The sequence below is a fragment of the Urocitellus parryii genome, chromosome 2, assembly GCF_045843805.1.
Source record: "Urocitellus parryii isolate mUroPar1 chromosome 2, mUroPar1.hap1, whole genome shotgun sequence".
Classification (NCBI taxonomy): domain Eukaryota; kingdom Metazoa; phylum Chordata; class Mammalia; order Rodentia; family Sciuridae; genus Urocitellus; species Urocitellus parryii.
In genome coordinates, this window is record NC_135532.1 from 36,010,748 (window position 1) to 36,035,685 (window position 24,938).

At 46.4% G+C, this 24,938-nt stretch overlaps 1 protein-coding gene across 1 annotated transcript in view; it reads left to right on the forward strand.

Annotated features, from left to right (window-relative positions):
• Atp7b (ATPase copper transporting beta) overlaps positions 1 to 24,938 on the forward strand; it is a 68,535-nt gene that overhangs the window by 38,200 nt on the left and 5,397 nt on the right. The window contains exons 4-17 of the mRNA XM_026381850.2: positions 191 to 448; positions 1,303 to 1,466; positions 4,126 to 4,287; positions 6,814 to 6,890; positions 8,428 to 8,602; positions 10,187 to 10,420; positions 11,093 to 11,184; positions 15,055 to 15,182; positions 15,292 to 15,446; positions 15,633 to 15,767; positions 18,935 to 19,129; positions 20,989 to 21,171; positions 22,326 to 22,494; positions 23,775 to 23,918. Of these exons, the coding sequence (XP_026237635.2) occupies positions 191 to 448; positions 1,303 to 1,466; positions 4,126 to 4,287; positions 6,814 to 6,890; positions 8,428 to 8,602; positions 10,187 to 10,420; positions 11,093 to 11,184; positions 15,055 to 15,182; positions 15,292 to 15,446; positions 15,633 to 15,767; positions 18,935 to 19,129; positions 20,989 to 21,171; positions 22,326 to 22,494; positions 23,775 to 23,918 (2,271 nt within the window). The remainder of the gene's footprint in view (positions 1 to 190; positions 449 to 1,302; positions 1,467 to 4,125; positions 4,288 to 6,813; positions 6,891 to 8,427; positions 8,603 to 10,186; positions 10,421 to 11,092; positions 11,185 to 15,054; positions 15,183 to 15,291; positions 15,447 to 15,632; positions 15,768 to 18,934; positions 19,130 to 20,988; positions 21,172 to 22,325; positions 22,495 to 23,774; positions 23,919 to 24,938) is intronic.

Genomic DNA, 24,938 nt, shown 5'->3' on the forward strand with positions numbered 1-24,938 from the left:
TGTTTTCACGTGTCTGTAGTTGTGTGCTTCTGTCCTGGTCATAGGGAGGGAGAGACAGAGGTGGAAACCCCACATTGCTTCTTTAGGAGCTTTTACCTGAATATTATCAGGCTTGAGCTTCCTGTTCTGAAAAAAAGAAAAAATACTACTTGTTCTTCTAATCTGAATTATTTCTGACATTTTTTCCTAGAAAAGTATTCTGCCAACCATGCTGGAAGCCATGGTGCTGGGAATACCATGCAGCAAACTCTGGCTGGCACCTCTGTGTCTGTGCCGGAAGTGGCTCCCCATGGTGGAGTGCTCCCTAAAAAACACAGCGCTGGCCCCTTGCCAAATTTCCCACCACCCACTGGTACAGTAGCACCACAGAAGTGCTTTCTGCAGATCAAAGGCATGACCTGTGCATCCTGTGTGTCTAACATTGAAAGGAATCTTCAGAAAGAAGCTGGTAAGAGACCTGGCCCTATGTTGAACTTGAAAATGCTGTGTGCGGGCTGCATGGTCTCCCCTCAGAGTCTCCATGGCAGCGTTTATCAAGAGCTCTGACAATCTGGCAGCAAATCCATTGTGTGCGATAGTGTAGATGTTTGTCTAATGTTCTTGGGCAGTTGGCATTCTTTCTCTATTTAGTTTGAGATAAACTGTATCTCTGAGTAAGTTAGCCTTGGAAAGTCCAACTTAAATCTGTGGCTAGACTTCTCAATTAGTTTGTCTTGTGTTATTTAATATCCTCCCTTTCCCTTCTCATCCACCCCTAACCGTAAAATGAGTGAATTATCTCCATTTTGTGTAGAAATTCTAATTTCAAATATTCCATTCTGTTGTCCCTGAAACCATAGAGTTTTGTGGAACTACCTAAGTTTTATCCTCCAAGCTATATTTCCAATACTGTCTTTAAAATCTGAAAATACAACAAAAACCCTGTCCCCATTTTGTTTGGAATTGCCTGAGCCATGACTCAGCCCTGCCTCCAGAGTCCATTCTCTTTCCACACCTGTGGCTCCATGTGTCTTTGTCTTGGGCTCCTGGCCCTCAGTCAGCACTCAGGGAGGATGAAGGGATCCTCCAGCCTCTGCTCGCTGTGCTCCACAGCTTCCTGGGCCTCCACGATGACTGTGCTCAAATCGAGGTGCTGCGAGAGTTCCTTTGCCATCCGTGGGCTGGCTGCTCAGAAAGTTAACTTATAATTTCCCCACCACTCCAGAGGTTTCTGAGGAGACATTTTTCTTTGCTTGACTGTGTTGATCATGTCATCCCAGACGCCATGCCCAGAGTGTCACAACTGTGACTTGATGGTTCTAGGTGTTCTCTCGGTGTTGGTTGCCTTGATGTCGGGTAAAGCAGAGGTCAAGTATAATCCCGAGGTCATCCAGCCACCCACGATAGCTCAGCTCATCCAGGACATGGGCTTTGAGGTGTCAGTCATGGAAGACAACGCAGGCGCGGATGGCGACATCGAGCTGATTGTGAGTATCGTCACAGCCTTAGCGGGTTTGTGGATAAGTCGATAGCGCCTTCCTTCTGACCAATGAGTTTCTCTATCTATATATCAACAAATAGGGTATATACCCTATTTGTTGTTGTGTCGGGTCTGTTTTGTTTTTCTCTGACACCAACAACAGTGACCTGTTCATTTTGGGAAGGAAGGTCAGCTATGTCAAAGAGTCAGAGGAGGCCATCACTGAGGGTGTCTGGGGTGTCAGGAGGAAGAGGTGGTAAGGTGCAGAGTTTGGGACAAGGAGGAATCACGAATAGTGGGCTGCCCTGAGTCAGGTGGTTTGGGGAGGTTGAATATGGACCTGGTCTAAAGCCTAAAGAGATCTCAACCACCTGCAGGTATCTCTAGGTAGACAAGGTGGGACCTCGGGGCACAGAGTGCATTCAGAGGAGGATAGATGGCTGGGGTGCAGCTCAATGACAGAGTGTTTACCTAGCAAGTGGAAGGCTCTAGGTTTGATCTCCAGCCCCACAAAAACAACCAACCAAAACCCACAAAAATGAAGAGGACTTGTAGGTGCTGGGTGTCTAGGGAGTAATTAGTGACCAGAGTATCCCAGAAGCTCAGTCCAAGGCTAATGCCTAAGGGGGTGGCTTTCAGTGTTTGGGGTGGGAAGGAGTAGTTTCTGTTTGTTCATGGTTTTAGCTGCACATCAACAAGTCATTGAAAGCAGAAGGGGCCCTTTATTCACTTGTGTTTAGTCACTGCCATTAGTGTTAAGTCAATGTTTGAAGAAGAAGTGTATAATGCAGAAGTGGCACCTTGAGCTCCATTGAGCTCCTGATGAGTGGTGTTCTGTAGAGCAGATCTCTTGCTCTGGGGAGGCCTCCTGCGCGCTGAGGGGTAAACTTCCTGGGCTATGCCCGCATCAGCCCTGTCACAAGGGAGGGTCCCTCCTGCAAACTGGCAATTCCACATGTGATCATCTCAACCCACTCAGACTACTAGGTGGAAAATCTAAACAAAGATTATTATTGGAAATGGTGAAGACTTTCTTTGAAACAGTGGGTTTTTGGCAGCGTTCTTTTTTAAAACAGTGTGGTGGTATAAGTTCTATTAGTATCGCATGATCACAGACATTTTCTGAGAACTTCTAAATATTTAGTTAGTGTTTGAGGAAACAGTGACCACTCACATCAGAAGAGTAAACTGTCTAATTTGCCTCATTCGTATTCCAGGAATGGCATGCCTCCCTTCAAACTCCATTTTTATCATGTCAGGATGCACCTTGTGGTATGGTAGAAATGCAGGAGGTTTGGGTGTGAATTCTGGCCCTGTTGCCTCAGGGACATGTATTAACTTAGAGAACCACCTCATTATGCAGACAAGGGTGGCTTGGAGCAGACCCTGGAGCCAGACCATCTGGCTCCAGATGAGGAGCTCCATCTCTGCTCCTCACTGGTTGTGTGCCTCTGGGCAACTTATTAAACCTGTTGGTGCTACGGCTTTGACGCCTACTTCCCAGGGCTGGTGAAAGCTGTACAGTGCCTGAGACAGTACATAAACGTTACACAAGAGTACATACATATAACTTATTACTATTGCAAATATAAAGGAGAGCTTAGAAGGATCATTGAAATAGTTGCAGACTGGGTTCTGTTAGCACAGCCACTTGCCAGCAGGTAAGCTCTAGTTTTTCTGATGGTCCTCCCTCTCTGGTCTTGTTGGGTCCCAGGCCAAGGTGAATGTGTCTGGATTACAGATGAGCTTACCTCTCCTCCCTAATTCCAGGTGGGACGCTTGTCTCTTTGGTATTTATTCTGGGATGACTGATGCAAATTTCAGAGTGCAGTTCTGGTCACATTATCCTGATGACTCCCCAATGGCTTTGCTTCCAGTAATGGCTTAGCCACCCTTCCAGCTGGGTGCCCAAGAGCCTTCATGCTATGGACCCAACCAGTACTGCAGACCATCCCCCTCTTCCTCTCATTCCCGCACCAGCCACGTCAGCTGTTGGTGGGTGCCTGAACACTGCACTGTCCTGCCTTTTTCACTCCTCCTAATGTTACCCTTACCATCACCTGTTCAAAACCCGATCCATACTTTGAACACTTCGGATTCCATCTCCTCCACTGGTCACTTCCTAAGTCTCTTCCTTCTTGATAATGAGGCGTTGCCATCAGACCCCTTATCACCAGCAGGGCACTGGAGCTGGAAGGGTCTAGCAGAGGCTGCAGGGCAGGCACTGGTGACACATGCATAAGTCCTTCAGGAATCCAGAAGGTTTGGCAGAAGTATGTCACCTTACTCTTGAGAGGCGGTTCTTGTCCCCATCTTGTTGGTGAGAAATCTGAGGTAGAGCATAGGGTGGCTTCAAAAGCACATGCTTGTCAGAGCCAGAAGTTGAACTTCCGTCTGTTGCCTTCTGCCTAATGATCGCTGTGTCCCGTACCTGAGCTGGGGAAGAAGCAGTGCTTATGCCCTGGAGCCACTGAGGAAGGTTAAGGGCGAGCATCTCCTACAGGGGTTTGGAGGTGGGCATCCAGAGTCTCAAGAAGGTGCTGTGGATGGGAAGGCTGGCAGGGCAGGTGTGACACTCAAGGGCCCCATCCTATGATGGCACGTCACCAGGCAGAATTTCCTGAGTGGCTCCTGGGCCTGTGGGAGTTTCTTCTCTTGTCTTGCAGGTCACAGGGATGACCTGCGCTTCCTGTGTTCACAACATAGAGTCCAGGCTCACCAGGACAAATGGCATCACCTATGCCTCAGTGGCCCTCGCCACCAGCAAAGCCAATGTGAAGTTTGACCCTGAAATTATCGGTCCACGGGATATTGTCAAAATTATTGAGGTAATTCATTCAATTCATTTTTTTTAAGAAACAGTAATATGTAGTCATTGAAGAAAAATGAGAAAGTATAGATAAGCAGATTGAAAATCACTAAAATCCATCAGCTTTTTCTGTGGAAATGTGGTCAATCATTTTAAATTAATCTGGGAAGGTAAGTAACTATCAAATAATCTGAGGGAGAATATCAGTGAATTGGTAAGAAAGAGATGAGGGGGAGAAAATACATTATTGTTTCAGATAGTCCTGGAGAACAGTAAGTATTGCCACGATAAATGTGGTATATTAGGTTAAATTGTTTAATTGCAGGGTTTTTTGTTGTTGTTGTTGTTGTTTTAGTTCCAGGAATTTAACCCAGGGGCGCTCAACCACTGAGCCACATCCCTAGCCCTTTTTTTATATTTTATTTAGAGACATGGTCTCACTGAGTTGCTGAGGCTGATGTTGAACTTGTGATCCTCCAGCCTCAGGAGCCAATGGGTAATTGCAGTTTTTAAATATTATTTATGTCTGTGCCAGTTATCTTTATACAAAGGAATGTTGGCCTTGGACAGGATTATACCACATTTTGTCCCTCTTCTGGACCTGCCCTAAGAGTTTGCTCATTTTTGCTCTGGAAAATCAGAATTCTCACGCCTGTTCTATCTCCCTCAGTTTGTCCACAGACCAACTGTTTCCTCTTTGTGGGCTGTGTTATACCCTAGACTGAGCATCAGTGGTGAGAGGAGTGGGTTAAGCTAATCAAAATTAACAAAATTTAACTTTGTAACAGCTGGTAAGGATAAATTAAATTTAGCAAGAACGATTACTAATGAAATTGCTTGTGAAATGAAATAATCTCATAGCATGTTCAATGCTGTCATCCTTAGTTTTTATTTTTTTATTTTATTTTATTATTATTATTATTATTTTTTTTTGCTACTGGGGATTGAATTTAGGAACACTCAACCACTGAGCCCCAGCCCCAGCTCTATTTTGTATTTTATTTGGAGACACGGTCTCACCAAGTTGCTTAGCAACTCACTGTTGCTGAGGCTGGCTTTCAACTGGAGATCCTCCCGCCTCAGCCACTGAGCCCCTGGGATTACAGTTGTGCGCCACCACGCCCAGCTCATCCTTCATCTTTGATTCATTGTGTACATGTGTTTATAGAGAGGTGTTTTCTGTCATATGGCCAGCAGAGCCTTGTGACCTGGCAGTGCTGCTGCTGGTGCTGCCGAGGTTCAGGATGCCTCACCCTTGGAGGCCGCCTGCATGGCTGCTTCATGAAATGAGGAAGGATCCTCAGAGAAGTTAAGGACTTTGCTCACTAGTACCCAGCTCACAGGTGGTGGATAGCATTCAAACCCAGATCTCTCAGTTCCAAGCTCAGCAGCCTTTCTATTTCTACTATGCCACAGATCTTAAGGAACAGTAGTAAATAACGTGGCATTGGTGATGCTGAGGAGTCAGACTGATGGGGTAGACGGGCAGGAGAATCCTACGTGGTGCCTTTGAATCCATCTCTGTCTGATTTTTAGTGCCCTTGTCTGCCTCTCCCCAGCCTGTGGGCATCACCCTCTCTGTCCTTATTTGAGGAATAGTAGAATATTAGATTATTGCCTGGTCTCCATGCTTGTATCTCTGGAGCACTTTTTCACAATATAGTTAGACCGATATTAGTAATAAAAACATTAGTCTTAGAACATCTAAGAGTTTTAGTATTTGTGTACAAGTCACAGCACAGTTCTGGGCCCCACTCTATATTGTGCTGACTGACAAGACATTTCTTTTTTTTTTTTTTAATTTTTAAATTTTTTTTAGTTGTTGATAGTCCTTTATTTTTTATTTACTTATATGCGGTGCTGAGTATCGAACCCAGTACCTCACACATGCCAGGCAAGAGTGCTACCGCTGAGCCCCAGCCTTAGCCCCACAAGACATTTCTTGACAGCTTTCCCTGGGTGTCCTCATAAGGAGGGTCAGAGACAAAACAGTCAGGTCCAGTGGTGGCAGAAGTGCTTGAGCACAGCCTCTGTGGGGCCCAGCAGAAGCCCTGCTTCCAGATGCTGAGGGGGAGCCGAGTTCCCTGTGGAGGAGGAGCCTGGCCCGGAGGCCTGGCTACCCGAGCTCTGGATTCAGCTCTTCAGAGTAGTGCTATGACTTTGGGCAAAGTGCTTAACCCCTCTGACCTTCGATGTCCCTGTGAGTGGAGTGAGGGTGCTAGACCCCAAAGGTATTTGGGGTTGCCTGGCGAGGTTAGCTTCCCAGAGCCTGCTCCCTTTGCCGACAGCAGGGACAGGGATCACCGTTTGACACCATCTCCTTACAGATGGTGTGGTCGCTCAGTGTAAGCTGGTGCTGAACCTCTGAACAGGGTCTGTTGGCCAATTTGGGTAAAGAGATTGTGAAAGGAAAACCCACTGATTTTCTGAGGCACTTTTTAGATTTGCTTTCTAATTTCCAGGGCTGTAAAGTGCTTTCTGCCAATGCATGTTTTAACAAGTACCTTCCCCCCTTATTCCCTGCCCCTCTCTTTTTAATAACAAGGAACTCGGCTATCATGCCTCCCTGTCCCAGAGAAAGCCCAACGCTCATCACTTGGACCACAAGATGGAAATAAAGCAGTAGGTAGAACATGAAAGCTAAACTGTAGCTCTTGGTTATGTGTCTTCCCCTCCCCGCTGTCTGTGGCTCATACTGTGCAAATGTCTCCATGGCTTGTTGGTGTCCCTGCTGTCCTCGTTTCCCTGGGTGACTTCTACCTGGGTTCGTTGCCTTTACCCTGTGACGTTAGCCCTCTGAAGCACTGCTGTCTGTGGAAGTTTCCGCGATGGTGGCAGCATCCTGTGTGTGCACTGATAGTGGCCAGTATCCCATGTGGCTAGTGAGCACTTGAAATACAGCTGGTTTGACTGTGGGACCGAATTTTTTTAAGTTTAATTTAAAATTAATTTAAATTAATTTTGATAGCCACCTAGCAGATTGGATAATGCTTTAATTGGGATTGAGGGCCAGGTTTTTCTTTTACAGTATTTTCAGACTTTGTTGGCAGAGGTTCTAGAACTAGGATCTGGGGACAGACATCATGGCTAAGTGGAAAGAAAATGGATAGAGAAGCAGGAGACCTAAAAGAGTCATTTATTGTTTCAGATGGCCACTCCCTTATTCTTTCATCAAACTTAAAGGCTACAACTGTATGCAGGGCACTGTGACCAGTGCTGGGGATGGTTAATAGACTGTGGATCCTGCCTCAGAGGGTTCCTGGTCTGGCAGGCAAAGAATGAGTGAGCTTTGACAGCAGTGGTTTAGGTGGACTCTGGGAAGGTCTGAGAAAGCATCAAGCAGGGGACCCATGAGCTGAAGCTTAGGGAATGAGTGGAGCTGTGCTAGGCCGAGGGAGTCTGCGGGGCAAGGGGTCCTCTAGGGGCCAGCAGGGAGGCCTGTGGTTTGGTCCTATTGGCATCCCTGGGGCAGTGAGGCTTCTGGAAAGCAAGCAGACTTGGACTCTCCAGGGCCTTGGGCAGCAGCTGAGTGCCCAGGACTTGGGTCTTACAGGCTGGTGGTTTGCAGGCCCTGCTTAAGGTGCCTTGATGTAGAAGTGCCTTAAATTAAGGTTCCAGCCTGCTTGGTTGGAATTTTCACTTATGTCACAGATAACAAGAAACTACAGCTGTCATTTGTGACTCCCAATTTCAGACTTTTGCATTCAAGACAGCCTTACTGTTCTCAGTGACTTTATTTTAAATAGTTGTTTAAAAGTTGCATATGTAAGTGAGCTTATATAATACACTGCTTTTGCCTAGGGTTTTTCCACCCCTGCTCCTTCTTTGGGAATTTATATAAGATTGCATTTTTAAAAAAGAATTATAGCTAGCCATAGACGGAGGACCTTAGCCTCTTTGGGGCTAAATTCTCAGTTTCTGGGCCTCAGTTGCTGCACCTATAAATTAGCGGTCTTTTATTGCTTATATGAAGGCAAGACTGGGCTTAAACATCTCCCAGAAGTCCTTGCAGCAATATTTAGGCCTTTAGATTGACCTTGGTGCTCTGTTCCAGCCATGAGACAAAGGCACGTCTTAAACCAAGTCCTCAGGTGGGACCAGCCCATCATCCAAGTGATAAATGTTGTCTAATGTGTCTGTGTTGCTGTGTGGCTTCCAGGTGGAAGAAGTCTTTCTTGTGCAGCCTGGTGTTCGGCATCCCGGTCATGGGTATAATGATCTACATGTTGATCCCCAGCAAGGACTCCCAAGAAGTGATGGTCCTGGACCACAATATCATTCCAGGGCTGTCCATCCTAAACCTCATCTTCTTCATCTTGTGTACCTTTGTCCAGGTGCGTAAATAAGAAAGCCAAGCAAACCTCTGCTCCCCATGATTGTGTGTGCCCCAGGGATGCTCTGCCTACTTAGGCTCTACACAGCCCTTTAGCTTGGTTTCAGTGTGTCTCATATGATCCCACACTCCCATTACCAGTCTGTGTCTGTTTTATGTGAACATGTACATACACATACACATAGGTGTGTGTTTTCTCCACACAGATAAGATACAAAAAGTTGTACGCCCAACTTCTAGTGATGCACCAGGGGACAGGATTGGGCAGGAGGTGGGGCCTGGGAGTCTCTCCCTGACCCAGCCATCTGTGGGATAATCTAAAGGTCTAAACAACACTGCAAGGAGATTTGGGAGATGTTTAGGCCTAACCCTGCCTTCACACAACTGTATATGACCTCCAGTTTATAGGTGCAGCAACTGAGGCCCAGAAGCTGAGAAAATAGCCCCAAAGCTGCACTATTAGGCTTGCCTGCCCTGTTTCCAGTAGGTTACTGCTTTTATTTCCATCTTATGACTAGCCAAGAGGGGCAGGGCTTTTTGATGTGGAGAACTATGTGAGTGGCTCAGTTTCACTGTAAGTTTCACATTGATTGCAGGTGATTGAAACCTCCTTAGAACAGCAGTCTCCTCTATAGCAAGATTGGTGACCCCATGTGTCCCTGGTTTGCTTCCTCTTTAGCTTAATTTACCTGTGTCATTAGAAGCAGCAGCTAGAAGCCCCCAGAGCTCATGACCCTCTTGAACATTCTATCATGTAAAGTAAAGATGTGTTTCTTATCTATGAGCAAATTGTAATTCAACAGAAGCTGGCTTCATGGAACATCCACTTATGGTGGTGATCCATTTTTTGGTGGGAAGTGTACTCTCTACGCACATATTTTGGAGTATAAACCTGAACTCCTAAGTTAATATTGGAATGTTTAGGACTATTTACAGGCATTTGTAGGCTGAATTTACTTTTTAATAGTTTCTTTTTAATAGCAAATGTAACTTAAACTTATTGTAGTCAACTCGGGCCATGTTGAGGTATCAGAAGCAAAGGGGAAGATACTACTTCACCATTAGGATCATTAGGGGTATCATTAGGAGTTGGCATGTACCTTCCCAGATATCATCTGTGTAGAGAAAACACGCATTTGGGTGTGTGTGTGTGTGTGTGTGTGTGTGTACATGTTCACATAACACACACACAGGCTTATAACAGAGATGGGATCATATGTGATACTCTGTTGTGTACTGGCTTTTCACTTACCCATGTTTCCCGGACATCTTCTACGCCAGTGGTTTGCAGATATACCACTTTCTCTCTAGAGATTGCTTAGCTCTGTCTACAGGATCAATGAACCATTTTTACCATTCTTCTGTGGATGGACATTTATAAAGTTTTCACACACTTTGATCATCCATTTCTGTAGCCTGAATCAAAAAGTATATTTCAAAACTGAGGACGAGGGATGTCAGGTTTGTGCACGCACCACCTCGCGTATTTGCCATCCCTATTTGCCATCCTGAGGGGCTCCAGGCTCCAGCTGCGCAGGGAGCTCTCTGCTGGCTGTCAGCAGCCTTTGCTCTCCTTGTCTTCCAGTTCCTCGGTGGGTGGTACTTCTACGTCCAGGCCTACAAATCTCTGCGACACAAGTCAGCCAACATGGACGTGCTCATCGTACTGGCCACGAGCATCGCCTATGCCTACTCCATCGTCATCCTGGTGGTTGCAATTGCTGAGAAGGCTGAGAAGAGCCCTGTGACCTTCTTTGACACGCCCCCCATGCTCTTTGTGTTCATTGCCTTAGGGCGGTGGCTGGAACACGTGGCAAAGGTAGATATATGTAGCTTCTGGTTAAGAAAAGAATTAATCCTTCAGTAACACAGATCTGTATCCATCTGAATACAGGGTTGAGAATTGCTAATTACACACAGGAAAAGGCTGAAATCTGAAACCACCATATAATTAGGTGCTGAGGTCACTAATCTCCAAATTGGTTGCTACTTCTGAAATCCCAGCTAATCTGGTTAATTATTAAAACCTTTGTTCGGGCATATTGTGTAATGGAAAGAACACTGAACTTCAGGTCAGGGCCCACGTGGTCTCCCAGCGCCCGAGTAGACAGTTTATTAGTTAGAAATCCATACTTCCACTCTGAGGTCTTGTCATTTTTAACATCTTGCTTTGAACCTAGCATTGTAATGGCCCCCATAAAAAAGTGGGACTCAGTTCATGAAAGAAATTAGTTGGAACTGAAAAGAAAATGGCCGCAGGGCTGACTGATATCGTTTTGAACCTGAAATGGAGTTCCTAGAACTACAGTCATAGCATAAGTGTTGCGCACGTGTGGCTGCTTGAGCACTGCCCATCCCCCCTGGCCTGTGCGTGGTGTGCCCACGTTAGGGGAGCCCCTTTCTGTGACTGCCTAGCGCACCGGCTTGTGAATGTCAGTCTGGGTTTGGGCAGTTAACATAGCTCTCATTTTACACTCTGGTTATTTCCTAGAGCAAAACCTCAGAAGCTCTTGCCAAACTCATGTCTCTCCAAGCCACAGAAGCCACAGTGGTGACCCTGGGCGAGGATAACTTAATCATCAGGTGAGTCAGGTTCACCAGTAGAGCTCTTGATCCGTTTATGTCACCTGTATATTACACAGCCATCACCCATTGTGTGGTGGCCCTGCACTAGACCCTGGAGGGTGGGTAGGGACACTCTCAACCCATTATGTGAACAAGGCATTGAAGTAAAGAACCAGCAAGAGTTGGAGGTGGTGTTTGTGTCTTCAGTGGCAAAGGAGAGGCATAGACTATTTGTATTCCAGAAATTAGAAGAGGAAGGTTAAAGGTTGACAGGGATACTTCACAGACAACATGGAATATGAACTCTGTCTTCCTTGCAAGATCTGGAGGATTGAGATAAGCAGTGAGAGAAAGACTTCATCTTGCCAAAGAATGATATGGGAGTGGTGTCTATCTTCCTTGTAAGGTTGCCTGATGTTAAAAATAATTATTGTCATCGTTGCTGGAAACTTCTATAAAATTTATTGTTTGCTATACACTATTTTAACCTCTTTATATTTAACCTAGCCCCATCCCTTGAGGAATAAAAGCAAACCTTATGATGAAGGGACTGTTATTACTCTTATTTTATAGATGAGAAACTGAGGTTCATAGAGGCTACACAGCTAGCCCAGGATTACACAGGAATTAAGTGGTAAGGATTAGGACATAATCTAGGCTGTTCATAACATTTCCACATTTCAACTCTTAGAGCACTTAATAATATGGAAATGTTTACAAATTAAGGCATTTATTTATTTAGGTACCAGGGATTGAACCCAGGGGCGCTTTACCACTGAGCCACATCCCTAGCCCGTTTTTTATATTTTATTTGGAGACAAGGTCTTGCTAAGTTGCTTTGGACTTCACTAAGTTGCTGAGGCCAGCTTTGAACTCATGTTCCTCCTGCCTCAGCCTCCCGAGCTGTTGGGATTATAGGCGTGTGCCACCACGCCCAGCACAAATTAAGGCTTCTGTCTCCTTGGTTGGCCTCTTTTATATATTCTGGGCAGTGGTTGTTCTAGGCCTTCTTCACATTGCTGGGGCCCCTCCCTTCCCTTTAGCCTGTGATCTCACTTCTGATTGCTGAAGACACAGGCATTCCACAGACAGCCTGGCAGTTCCCTGCCTTTCACCCTGCAAACTGGCCTTCGCCATGGCACCCCATCTTAGTGGACAGACAGGGGACTCTCCTTCAGTCTCAGCTTAGGAGCTTCTTCCTGCCACTTTTCTTTGTGGTCTCTGGTATCTCCATCTTTGCTGATTCTTTCCATCTGGGATGACTCACTCCAGAGTCTTCCTTGTTAAGACAGACAAGCTCTGCACCCCTCTCCCCACTATGTACTTCCCACACATCCTCCTGTTGCCAAGGCCAGTTGCCACAGCTGTGTCCTGTGATGACTGACCACTGGGAACTCAGACAGGGCCTCTGCTGCTTGGCAGGCTTTTTGGGCTGGTGCAGAGCAGCCCTTGGTGAGCCTTTGGGGTGGAAGAGCTGATGAGAGAAACATCGTGGGGTGCAGGCTGACTGAAGCCCAGCAGTGCCAGTTTTGTTCTGGATACTGGCTTTTGGGGAAATGGGGGGTGGGGTTGCTTGGGATCAAACCCCAGGCCTTGTACACCCTAAGCTTACACTCAACCATGCCCCCAGCCCCGGATGCTGACTTTTAATTATGCATCATAATTATAATAATAACAGCTGAGATTTGGTTCCATACTATATACCAGATATGCTGTTCAGCACTAATTATCTAATTAACACAAATTAATCCCTGTAACCCTCCTGTGAGGCAGGTACAGTCATTATCCCTATTTTCACAAGGGAGAATCTAAAGCTCAGCGAAGTGAAGTAAGTTGCCCAGAGTCCAATGGCAGGCACATGGCAGAGCTGGGATCAGGCCCCCGGAGGCACAGAGCTACCTTACTGGCTACCACGCCACCCTGTCCCCCAGTTGAGGGGATCCTGTGGGATAAGCATTTGGTACTGCTGGGCTCCCACACTCGTGGCCACCTTGGTGGCTCTATGGTCTCACACACTTTGTTGTCTTTCTTTTCTCTTATAAATTAATGGCGTGAGAGTTTCTGAGGAGTAAAGTGTTCGGTGTGTGAACAAAGCCGGCCACAGCTCCATTTCTTGGGACTCACCTTGCCACCACCCAGCCTCTAGCCTCTTCTTGCAGTCTGAAGTGCTGCTGACGGCCCGGACCCCACTGTAGCAGCTCCAATGATCTGAACGTCTTTGCCAGGAGGTGCGAGCCATCTGAGATGCCGAAGGAGCATGGGCTATACTTGCCATAACTCAGTTCTTTTCTAAAGATGGTGATCCTGTGGGCCTGACTACTGCCATCACACTGGGGTGGTACCAGTTTTTAAGCTGGGAGTCAGAAGATCAGAGCTCATTCTGACGTTGCCCAGAATGGGCTACGTGCTATTAACACTGCTATTCACAGTTCTGGGGAGGCCATGCCCATCCGCTCTCCTCACAGGTTGCTGCAGGCCCATGGTTGCACCCTAGTCTCCCAGGGCCAGAGCTCCTCCCTCTGTCACTTGGATTGCAACAGTCCAGGCCTCTCCTGAGGAGCTGACCGTGCTGTAACATGACGCATGGTGGGTGCCAGGTATTACAGTCCCCTCTGCCTCCTGCAGGGGCCTCCCACCTCTGGGACCCTGCTTAGAAGAATGGGTCCTTGGTGCCTCCTGAAGACTAGGAAACTGGAGTTTCTTTTTGGTTGGCTCCTTTCAACAAGGCTTGGGCCTCTCCTTCCCTCCATCCCTGTGGCAGCTATGCCTGCCCTTCCTCTCTACCCCAGGTCTGTGTGATGGGGCATTTACACGTATGACTCTCTGGACCTTCCCTTGCTGCCCTGCTGCTGCTCAGTCTCCTTTCTGGACCTTCTTCACTGTCTTTGACATCTTAACTGCGTTACAGATGGTCACTGGGAAAGATCACCTCCCCAAACCCCAGCCGTGTGGACCCCAGGACCCAGCTGCTGGGTGCAGCTTTCCCCTGCACAGCTCACAAGGGCTCAAGCCCAGCCTACCATCCTTCCCTCCCCTCCAGATGCTTCCTTTTCTCTGGGGCCACCACACAGTCCCAGGGCAGAGTCTGGCTGCCTCTGTGGCCCCTGTCCTTCCTTCATCTGCACATCTGGCCTCTCGGTTCTTGCTCCTCCATCTTTAGGGCTATCATCCCTGGCTCTGCCATGGCCAGCACACTTGTCCAGGCAGCCACAGACTCTTCCCCCAAAGTGCTGCATCGGTCCCCTCATTAGCCACCTGCTTCTAGCTTTGCCTTCTTTAAAATATTTTTCCACGTTCAAACCAGTGAGCTTTCTGAAGGCACAAGTCTGGTTGTATCGCTCCATGGTGAGAAGTCTTTTAGTGATTCCCCATGTCTTAGGGTGAAATCTGTGTTGCTCAGTGTGACAGCAACACCTGCTGCTCTTGAGCGCAGCCCCATCTGTTGCTCAGTATGAAGCAAGTGTAGTCATCCTTGGCTCCCTGTGGGGAACTGGTTCCAGGATCCCCTCAGATACCAAAATCTGCCCATGTTCAAGCCCCTTCCTAAGTCAATGGAGTTATATTTGCATATTATGTGTTCTCTTTTATACTTTAAGTCCTCTCTAGACTACTCATGATCCTAATTCAGAGCGTAAATACTACGTAAATAATTGTTATACTGTATTGTTTGGGGAATAATGACAAGAAAAAAGTCTGTACATGTTCACAAAGTTTTATTTCCCCTGAATATTTTTGATAAGAAGTTGGTTGAATCTGTGGGTACAGAACCCTGAGATGCAGAGGGCCAGCTGTATAAACTGACTGGTCCAGTGATTGGTCTCGCATCTGACCTGGTGACAGACCAAGAAGGTGTGTGACTGTGTATGACCTGAGTGGCATCTGTTGCAGAGAGGAGCAAGTGCCCATGGAGCTGGTGCATCGGGGTGATATCATCAAGGTTGTCCCCGGGGGAAAATTCCCAGTGGATGGGAAGGTCCTGGAAGGCAATACCATGGCTGACGAGTCCCTTATCACAGGTTAGGTGGCATGTTTCACGTTCCCTCGGGCGGGCGTCACAGTGTTTGCCAGCCACATGACGTGGAATGGGGCTGAGGGAGTGATGGTTATTTCTTCTCCCACCTCTAGGAGAAGCCATGCCTGTCACTAAGAAACCTGGGAGCACTGTGATCGCCGGGTCTATCAATGCACATGGCTCTGTGCTCATTAAAGCCACCCATGTGGGCAATGACACCACCTTAGCTCAAATTGTAAAATTGGTGGAAGAGGCTCAGATGTCAAAGGTAACGAAGAAACTTAAAACATGGCATAACTTTAGCTTGAGAGGCCCATAGAATCAGTAAATTGAGAGGTGACTCATGAGTCAACACAGGCCAAGAGGAGCTGGGGGTCTTAGTCCTTACCGTGCTCATGGTGTCTTGTGCCTTCCTAGGCTGCAGTTTCCCATGGTCTCCATGTTCTTTTCACAGGCTCCCATTCAGCAACTGGCTGACCGATTTAGTGGATATTTTGTCCCATTTATCATCATCATTTCAACCTTGACGTTGGTGGTATGGATTATAATCGGTTTTATCGATTTTGGTGTTGTTCAGAAATACTTTCCTGTAAGTTGAATGCTTTGGGCAGTATGGGTTGTTGCGTTTTAAACAGTCTCTGCCATTATTCCTAATCTTTCATGTCTTAGATTCACTGGGCTTTAATCATTTATTTATTTGCTTTCTTCACTTATTGACAGCAAAATCTAAAACAGGGTAGGAAAAAGTCAGCCACTGTACTGCTGTAGGTTTTTATTTCAGAGGCTGTTTGCTTTCCACTCACAGATAGCTCTCGGTTATGCTGCTTAAAGCATTACAGTATGCAGAATTGTTCAATTCTTAGTTTTGAAGTGTTAAGTCTTAAGATAGGTTACTTTGTAATTTTGATGGCATGATAATAGCATTGAATAGATTTCAAGAAAAATACATTTTTTGCCATCTACATCCATGGATACCATCTTTGGTCTCCCACTTTTTCAAGCGATGATGTTTTCCTGTATTACTGAAAGGTTTTATATACCAACATGAGCAGAGCTTTTTAATAACAAATATTTATTTAACTTTGTATGCGAGGCAATAGAGTAAGCATTTTTAGTTTTAAAAATGTGGGTGAAAAAGGCTGCCTTAGGAAATATTGTTTTATTGAACTTAAAAAAAAGCAATGTGAAAAATGCTATCCATTCCTCAAAACCCTTATCTGCTTGAGAAACAAAACTACGTATATCATTGATTTTTCAGGGACATTTGGTAGCATCTGGACACATTTTTTGTTTTCGTGAATGAGGTAGATGCCACTTGGAGGTGGATGCTACTTACATCTGTGCACAAACCCAGAATGCTACTCAATATTGTGTAAGACTGAGGACAGGCTCCTGCTACAAAGATATGTTTATATATATATATATATATATCGTGACCCATAGAGCAGTATTGGCTAATTGCCCAGTAGGTGGAACAATGCTTTACCTTATCTCATACCTAACCAATCCAAAACTTATTTTACCTTAGAGATGAAGAGTAAGAAACTAAAAATATGGAATACATTTTTTTGTCTTTTTAAAACTTTCTGCCCATAATTGAAGGTATATCAGATATTCTTAGGGTACATGTCATTTACTAAAATGTCATTTTTCCCCTCAAATTCCTTATCTTAAATTTGAAAAAGTCCAAGTTAAATACTTTTTGACATCTAAGGAGACCTCAGTGATTTTAAGAGTAATCTGTGGGTGTATTTCTAGAATTTGGCAGTGGCTGCTTACACACCTGATTGCCAAAAACTTCTGCTTTTTTGGGGGGAAAATACTCATTGGCATGTGGCCGTGGGAAGACTCAGTCTTAAACAAGTTGGAATATGTGGCTTTCTGCTGTTCCATGCTTTTCTATCTTACTTTGGCTTTTTTGTTTTTTTTTTTTTTTTTTTTAATCTGCAAAATCAGGGAGGATGCTGGCAAATGAGGTACTGCATGTTCCTTTAAAATTCTCTCATCACTCTGCCGCACAAACATCACTGTAGGGAAGGGCTCATGCAAATCCCTAGAAGTCTACCCATGTCACCAGAATGCCAAGTGTTACTTTGACAAGAATTACAGGGTTTACAAAAAAAAAAAATCATATCATGTGTCATGTATAGTAGTGCATGCTTTTAATTCCAGCAACTTGGGAGGCTGAGGCAGGAGGCAAGTTCAAGGCCAGACTGGGCAATCTAGCAAGACCCCCAGCAACTTAGACCCTGTTTCAAAATACAAAATAGAACGGGCTGGGGATGTAGCTCAGTGGTTAAACACCCCTGGATTCAATCCCCTGTACAGAAGGAGAGAGAGAGAGAGAGAGAGAGAGAGAGAGAGAGAGAGAAAGAAAAAATTTGCATCATCTTTATCTCTTTAAAAATCACATCATAACTTAGTGCGAATCTCTACCTAAATACAACCATTGCTATAAAAATGAAATGCCCCTCATAATTACCTTATTTTAGAAATCAAAGAATAAAGTATAGATGGAAGGTAAAGAGATTGTGGTCTGTATCCTTGATGTAGAAAATGTGTTTTTCACTGTAATTAAGGGAATGTATTATCTCTTTGTTATACTCTATAGCTACCAGGCATTTTGAAAAAATAAATCAAGATAATTCAAGATCTCAGGGTATAAATGATAATGGCAGTTTGTATCAACACATCTGCAAAATAGACCCATATTTATTTGTTTGGGGTTTACAAAGAAACCACTAGATGAGACATCCCCAATCACATTTAGAGTCAAGAAATCCCATTTGGCTCCACATTCCACACCTCTAGGTGACTGTTTTTTGCCCTTGGGTGAACATTTTTCCAGTATTATCGGAAAAGGCTATGCCCACTATAGGCAGGAATTTTTCCATGAATAAAACTGCAGCACTTGTCTTTTTCTACTCGCTTTTAAAATTCTGCTGTTACTGGTATCTTTCCATGTCAGTAGATGTAGGTATTTATCATCATTCCAACAATTGCCTGGTACCCCATTATGCCCACAATCTAATCAGCTAATCTCCTATTCATTGTTTCCAGGCTTTTTTTTTTTTTGCCATTACAAAAACAAAACCAGGCACAGTGATAAATATACTTGTATCTTTTCCCATTTGTATGATCATCCTCTTAGAATCGATTCTTTGGAGACCAGTCATTTTTAAAGTTTTCATAATAATAATGATAAAAATTATAACGATGTAAGAGTCATAACTTCTTACATGCCTCTCCTCTGCCCATTATTGTATTATGTGTATGTATGCATTGTGTTTATATGTACACTGCCTTATTCAGTCCTTAAAACAACCTGTGAGCTGAATAGGATCTTCTCCAATGTGAGTGGAAACTGAGGCAAAGTTAGCATTAGAGCCAGGTCCACCCTCGCAGCCCCCAATGCCCTCCATCACCTGAATGTGTCCTAACCTGCTAGTCCCATCTCATACTCCTGGGATGTGAGGTCCTGCCACCCCACGTGAACTATGTGGTCTGTATCCCAAGTCTGCACTCTGTCCCCGTCATGGAATCTTCTGTGACTCTCTGCTGCTGTACTGCCTCTCCAAGGAAGCCTCTGGAATCGAGTCAGAAGCTGGGATGTGAAGCAGTGAGAACTCTCACTGAGCAGCACAGAATGTGTTTATTTCCTAAACCAGCTCCGCCACCCCACTGAGACACTCGTATGTGACGAGAATCCCAGGAGATTCCTCGCTGGCTCTCAGCTACTGTCTCTTTCCTCTTCAGAACCCCAGCAAGCACATCTCCCAGACGGAGGTGATCATCCGGTTTGCCTTCCAGACGTCCATCACCGTGCTGTGCATTGCCTGCCCCTGCTCCCTGGGACTGGCCACGCCCACGGCGGTCATGGTGGGCACCGGGGTGGCTGCACAGCACGGCATCCTCATCAAGGGAGGCAAGCCTCTGGAGATGGCGCACAAGGTAGGTCCTCGCCAGCCTCTCCCCTGGGCTGGCTTTTTTTTTTTTTTTTTTTTTTTAATCCTAATGAAAATGGTGTCTATTTGCTATTTTATATAAGAGAAAAAACTGAGAGCAACCTGAGGGCCACAATGCCAATTAAATAGGGTAGGAAGCCACACTGGTTAGGTGCAACAGCAGCGAGGCAGCAGCAGCTAAATGCTTTCATGTCCTGAGTTTCATTGATTTCATGTCCTCAGCAGCTCTTGGTAGTAGGTACTTATTTCCATTTTACAGATGAGAAAACTGCAGCAGGAGGAGGTTAGGCAACTTGTCTCTGCAGTTATCAAGTGACAGAGCCAGGATTATATGCGAGCCATCATGCTATGCTACAGAAGAAAATTACCGGCTCATATCATGGAATTAGTGGCAGAGACCTGTGACATGGGGTTGGAACAGTGAGCAACAGTGTGAACGAAGAGTCTTCCTGTGTCCCACATGCCAGGCCCTGACCTTTCACGCTTTCATTTATTTATCTGGTGTTTGGCTAAGCACTTTTACAGTGTGGGGGCCCATGCTGGGTTCTAGGGATGGTCATGGTTCCCAGCTTCCAGGAGCTTACAGTGTAGTGGGGAAGACAGATGCCAAATGCTGAGTATCACACAACTGCCAGTGCCTTGGGGACACTCAGGGATAAGGCAGGTGAAGGTGGCTGGCAGAGGTGCATCTGAGACCTGATAGTTGAGCAAGAGTCAACAGAGGGCGGGGAGAATGTTCCAGCAGTGAGCACAGCTGGTGGAAAGGTCCTGGGGAAGCTGTGCTCCTTAAGATCAGGGACTGAACTTTTTCTCACCATTGTATCCCCAGCATCTGGCCCGGAACCTGGCATATTGAAAGCCTTCAGAGGTTAATTGCTGAATAAATAAGTGATCAGCTAAAAGAAAGTCAGAAAAAGAAAGAATATGAATGTGTGTGTATGGATGAGGCTGTCGAGGGAGAGACCAGATCAGAGAGGCCTGGAAGATTTGAATTCTGAACTTTAGGGGTAGGACGCACCTCTGTGGGCAACTAGGTTACACCTTGGAAAGGATGTTCTGCCTGCAGAGCACAGGACGGACTGAGAGGCAGAGATCTTTGGAGATCAGCTGCTAGTGTTGAAGGAAGAGCTGTCACTCAGCAATGGAATTCAAATGCAGAGTGTTGCCTGCTGGCCAGGGAAGGCTGTGTCTTGGGGCACTGTCTGAGCAGAGCATCCTGCTACCTTGAATAGGGTGTGGGGAAGCATCAGTCCAGTGTCTGATCTCTGAGAAATGAGGGCTCAGGCTCTTGCCATGGAAGGGTGCCCCAGTGTGACTGTTGCAGACTAAACCCAGACACATGAGGACTGGGGCAAAGCTACCATTGATCGAATGGGATGGGTTTATGGCTGGCTCTATAGTTACCAGTTATTTTGGCCACATATCTATCTCTTCCTGTCTGGAACTCGGAGCCTGAGGACTTTATTCTAGACAGGCTCTTGCACTTTGGTGACAGAAGAAAACAGTGGCTGGGCTGGACGGAAAATAGGGGACAGAGGACTCTCTGAGGCTAGACTCCTGAGGTGACACAAGAAAAAGTTCTGGAGACTGTGCCACACCATCTCTTGCATGGCCAGGGAGTGTCCAGCTTTATCTGGTCAAGGCTCAGCCACAGTGGGGATGTTCTGACCGGGCAGGTGGAAATCAGTTTGTTTACAGTTGTTGAGCTCAGGGGTTGCCCACAGACAGACAGGTTAAGAAGTTACCTGCCTAGGGAAATGGATAAAGCTCTGTCTGGAGACAGTATGGACTGTAAAAGCCCCTCCTATCCACCTTGCGTCACTGAGATGTGGTTTTTTTTGGCAGATCAAGACCGTGATGTTTGATAAAACTGGTACCATTACCTATGGGGTCCCCAGAGTCATGCGGTTCCTGCTGCTCACAGACGTGGCTACACTTCCCCTTAGGAAGGTTCTGGCTGTGGTGGGCACCGCAGAGGCCAGCAGCGAGCACCCCTTGGGTGTGGCAGTCACCAAATACTGTAAAGAGGTATGTAGAGCCCAGCCTGGCTGCACCCCTCCTCCAGGTCCCATCCTCCTCCTTAACCACAAGCCGCCCTCCCTGCTGCCCTGGAAGAGGCCTTTGCCTGGGGTATGCGGGCTCACGGTCAGCCCCTCACAGCCTCAGATCACCACAGAAGCAGTTCTGCGTCACAGTGGTCAGCTGAGCATCTGTTTGGCACTGGGCTCAGAACAAAACCCATGAGGAAGTGCCTTCTGCCCACCGAGAGCCCGAGTCTGGGGTGGGAGAGGATGGTAGGCTGGCCTAGAACGCAGGCCTCCAGGAGGCTTGGTGAGGGGATATGCAGCACAGTAGGGTGTTGCAGGGAGGGCGGGAGCAGAGGGGCCAGCAGAGGGGAGCCACAGCCCTGAGGATTCTTGACACACTTCACAGAGGCATTGCACTCCTCCTCTCCTCAGGGAAAGTCCTGTTTTGTTTTCTGTTTTCGGTTGAACACGGAGGCAGTAGAATGTGCCAAAGGTTGTGTTGACAGTTTTTAAATGGCCTGAGCCAATACTGTTATCAGAAACAGAGACATGTGGTGCAGATGGCTTCAGAAAAGGCTGCCCACTCTTCCTGGACAGAGCATCTTCTGGAAGCTCCTGTTATGCTCTGTCTTTTGTAGGGGTCAGCACACCGCCATTCGCCTCCACCCTCTGCGGCCGGGGGAGGACGTTGCCCTCAGCTGTCCTTCACCTACTGGTCTGCTCATTCCTCCCCTGCCAGCTCACGATCTCCTCTCCAGGGTCCAGCCATGGGAACTTCTCTCTCGATAGCCTCACAATAGCTTTGCTCCCCACTCTTACTTACTGCATTGTTCTCATTAAGTTATTTGCAACATACAAGAACTTTTCTTTACTTGGAGGTGTCGATGCTAGTTGCCTTCCCTCCTTCTGGTCTGCAGACTCTGCACCGTGGCGAGGCATCTGCCCAGGCAGGGGTTAGGCTGTTTAAAATGGTTCAGTTCAGTAACCGTGTTAAGCTGTCAGATGAGAGAAAAGTGATTGCTGAGCTAAGAGTCAGTTTCCTGACCTTTGCTTTCAATTCTATTTCCCATCCCTCCTACCTCACTCTGCCTTCTCCCTCGCCTCTGTCCTGCCCTCCCTGTGTTCTGGTCCCCCACTCCCACACTACCTTCACAGGAACTTGGAACAGAGACCTTGGGATACTGCATGGACTTCCAGGCGGTGCCAGGCTGTGGAATCGGCTGCAAAGTCAGCAATGTGGAGGGCATCCTGGCCCACAGTGAGCACCCCCAGAGCCAGTGGGCTGGACACCCAAAGGACGTTGGCAGCCTTCCTATGGGAAAAGGTATCCTGGCCGTTGTCTCTTCTGCTGGATCTGCCCATAGCTGGTCCCACTAGGTCAAAGTGGAGGTGGGTCAAACCACAGGGATCCCTGTTCCCAGCCTGCCTGCCAGGATTTCCCTGCCATGGAGACGGGTGGCTTATAGCTGGGTACCCCATACCTGAAGGCCTGCAACCAATCTCTCTCTCTCTCTCTCTCTTTCTCTCTCTCTCTCTCTCTCTCTCTCAGAATATTTTTTTAGTTGTTGATGGACCTTTATTTTATTTTTATGTGGTGCTGAGAATCGAACCCAGTACCTCCCACATGCAAGTGCTCTACTAGTGAGCCACAAACCCAGCCCTGCAATCTCTCTCTTGCATGCTTTGTTGCATCTAAATTTTGATGCATGTGGTAGGCTAAAATAGTATTGACTTAGATTCATAGAGGATTGCTTTGCTGATCTAGTATTTTAAGTCTCCTCTTTCTTGGTCCAGATAGATCTTGCTTCTCAGATGAGACCTACTTTTGTTCTTCCTGTTTTCTGCCCATATAGGTGAACTGTGATGGGTTATGTAGTATTTACAGAGCTGATGGAAAGTCAGGGAAGTGATAGAAATGATCTGCCCAAGCCAAGCATGGATGCTGCTTAGAGTGGCTGCTGGCTGTCCCTGTCTCAGGACAACTTGCCAACTGGCACCTAAAGAGTATAGATAACACCCAACCCCCCCAAAATCCATGTCTTGTTCTTTTTCCTACATGTGTTGACAGTGTAATCTTGGTTTAGATGTTTGAAGTCCTGGGGTGACCTTTTCATTAAAGCATCAAGAGAGGGGCAGAGCAATGGCACCTTACTTAGCACACACTGTTAGAGGTGACAGTGAAGGAACCGCTTGGCTGGGGCGTAGTTTTTAAACAATCACGGAAACACTTAGCTGATGATTTGTTGATTCCCCGTGGGTCATCCATACCAAACGGTAATGAATGTGGTCAGCACGTGCCTTGTTCTGGAAAATACCCAACTGCCTCTCATCTCTGCAGAAAAATAACCAACAGATGCCTCTAAAGGCAGCTGAGGGCATTCCATGAGGTTCACCTTCACAGCGTTTCCACACATACAGCTCCTTCTGCCAATGCGCCGTGGTAATGCATCCCCATGGCCCACACACTAGGTGTACTCTTCCCCTGGTCCTTTACAGTTGGTGGGACACCTACCAAGTTGGTTTTTAGGATGGTTCAACAGCTGTTCTGCTGTTCTAGCTCATGGTGAAGCTAGACTGCAGGAATAACCAGTCTCTCTTGCACAGATGCGGCCCCCCAGACCTTCTCGGTGCTGATCGGAAACCGTGAATGGATGAGGCGCAATGGCTTAACCATCTCCAGCGACGTTAGTGATGCTATGACAGATCATGAGATGAAGGGACAGACCGCCATCCTGGTGGCCATTGACGGTATCGCTTTCCCAGAGCCTTCCTTCCACTCCCTCGAGAATGCAGTCCAGGCAAAACGAGGCCTCCCCCTTCCAACCTTCCTTTCTTTTCTTTCTTTTTTTTTGTTTCTTTTGTCTCCCTCTTTCCCTTTCTCTTCTTATCTTTCTCTTTCTTTTTTTTTTCTTGTTTTCCTCTCTCTTCCCTGTTTTCTTTTTCTTTCTTTCTTTTAAATAAGTATTTCCCCCCTGTTTTCAGTTGAGTTTTCCAGAACGTTGTCTTGCCTTCTTCCTTTCTAGTCCTGTAGCCCTTTCTCTCTCACCATCTCCACCTTGACTTGGAGCCAGCTCTCCTCTTGCGTCTTCCTTCTTGCTCATGAATTTTAAACTATTCACCATTATCTTTGCTTCTGTCCAAGTTGGCAGTGCAGAGTCACCCCTCTGTCCCATCACTGCAGACAGCTCAGAAATCCATTGCCCCAAAGGTCTGCATCCTGCAGATGCTTTAAATGCTCCGTGCACTACAGCTCTCCACACCTGTTGATGTGCACAGAGCTTCTGGTGGCTCCGTGTGCCGTAGCACTCAGATTATACCCTGGGCCACATGCTTCGAGGAGATCAGAACCTACACTTTGTTCGTTTAGTTTCTGCGAATAATAGTAAAACTGCATGCCAATAAATAACTTAGGATACTACATTCTGAAAACTCCAGACAAGTATGTTTTTCTCCCTCGTTCTCTTTTTTCCTCATAAACCCTCAGTCCCCTCAGCTCCTCAAGCCAGAATGGGCACAGTTAAGGAGCCAGCTCTGCCATACACTCTGTTCCCATTCTCACTCTGTACCCATTCTCAGCCCAGAACTCTCCTGCTTCTTCTGTGTCTAAAGATTCACCCTCCCAACCAAAAAAAAAAAAAAAAAAAATTCTGAGAAATGATTTCTGTAGGAAAAAACAAAAAGGAAGGACTGATCTACTAGTTTGGATGTCTATCACTTTAAGTAACAATTGTGACATTTGCTATATTTCTTTTGTTTTTAATTGCAAAC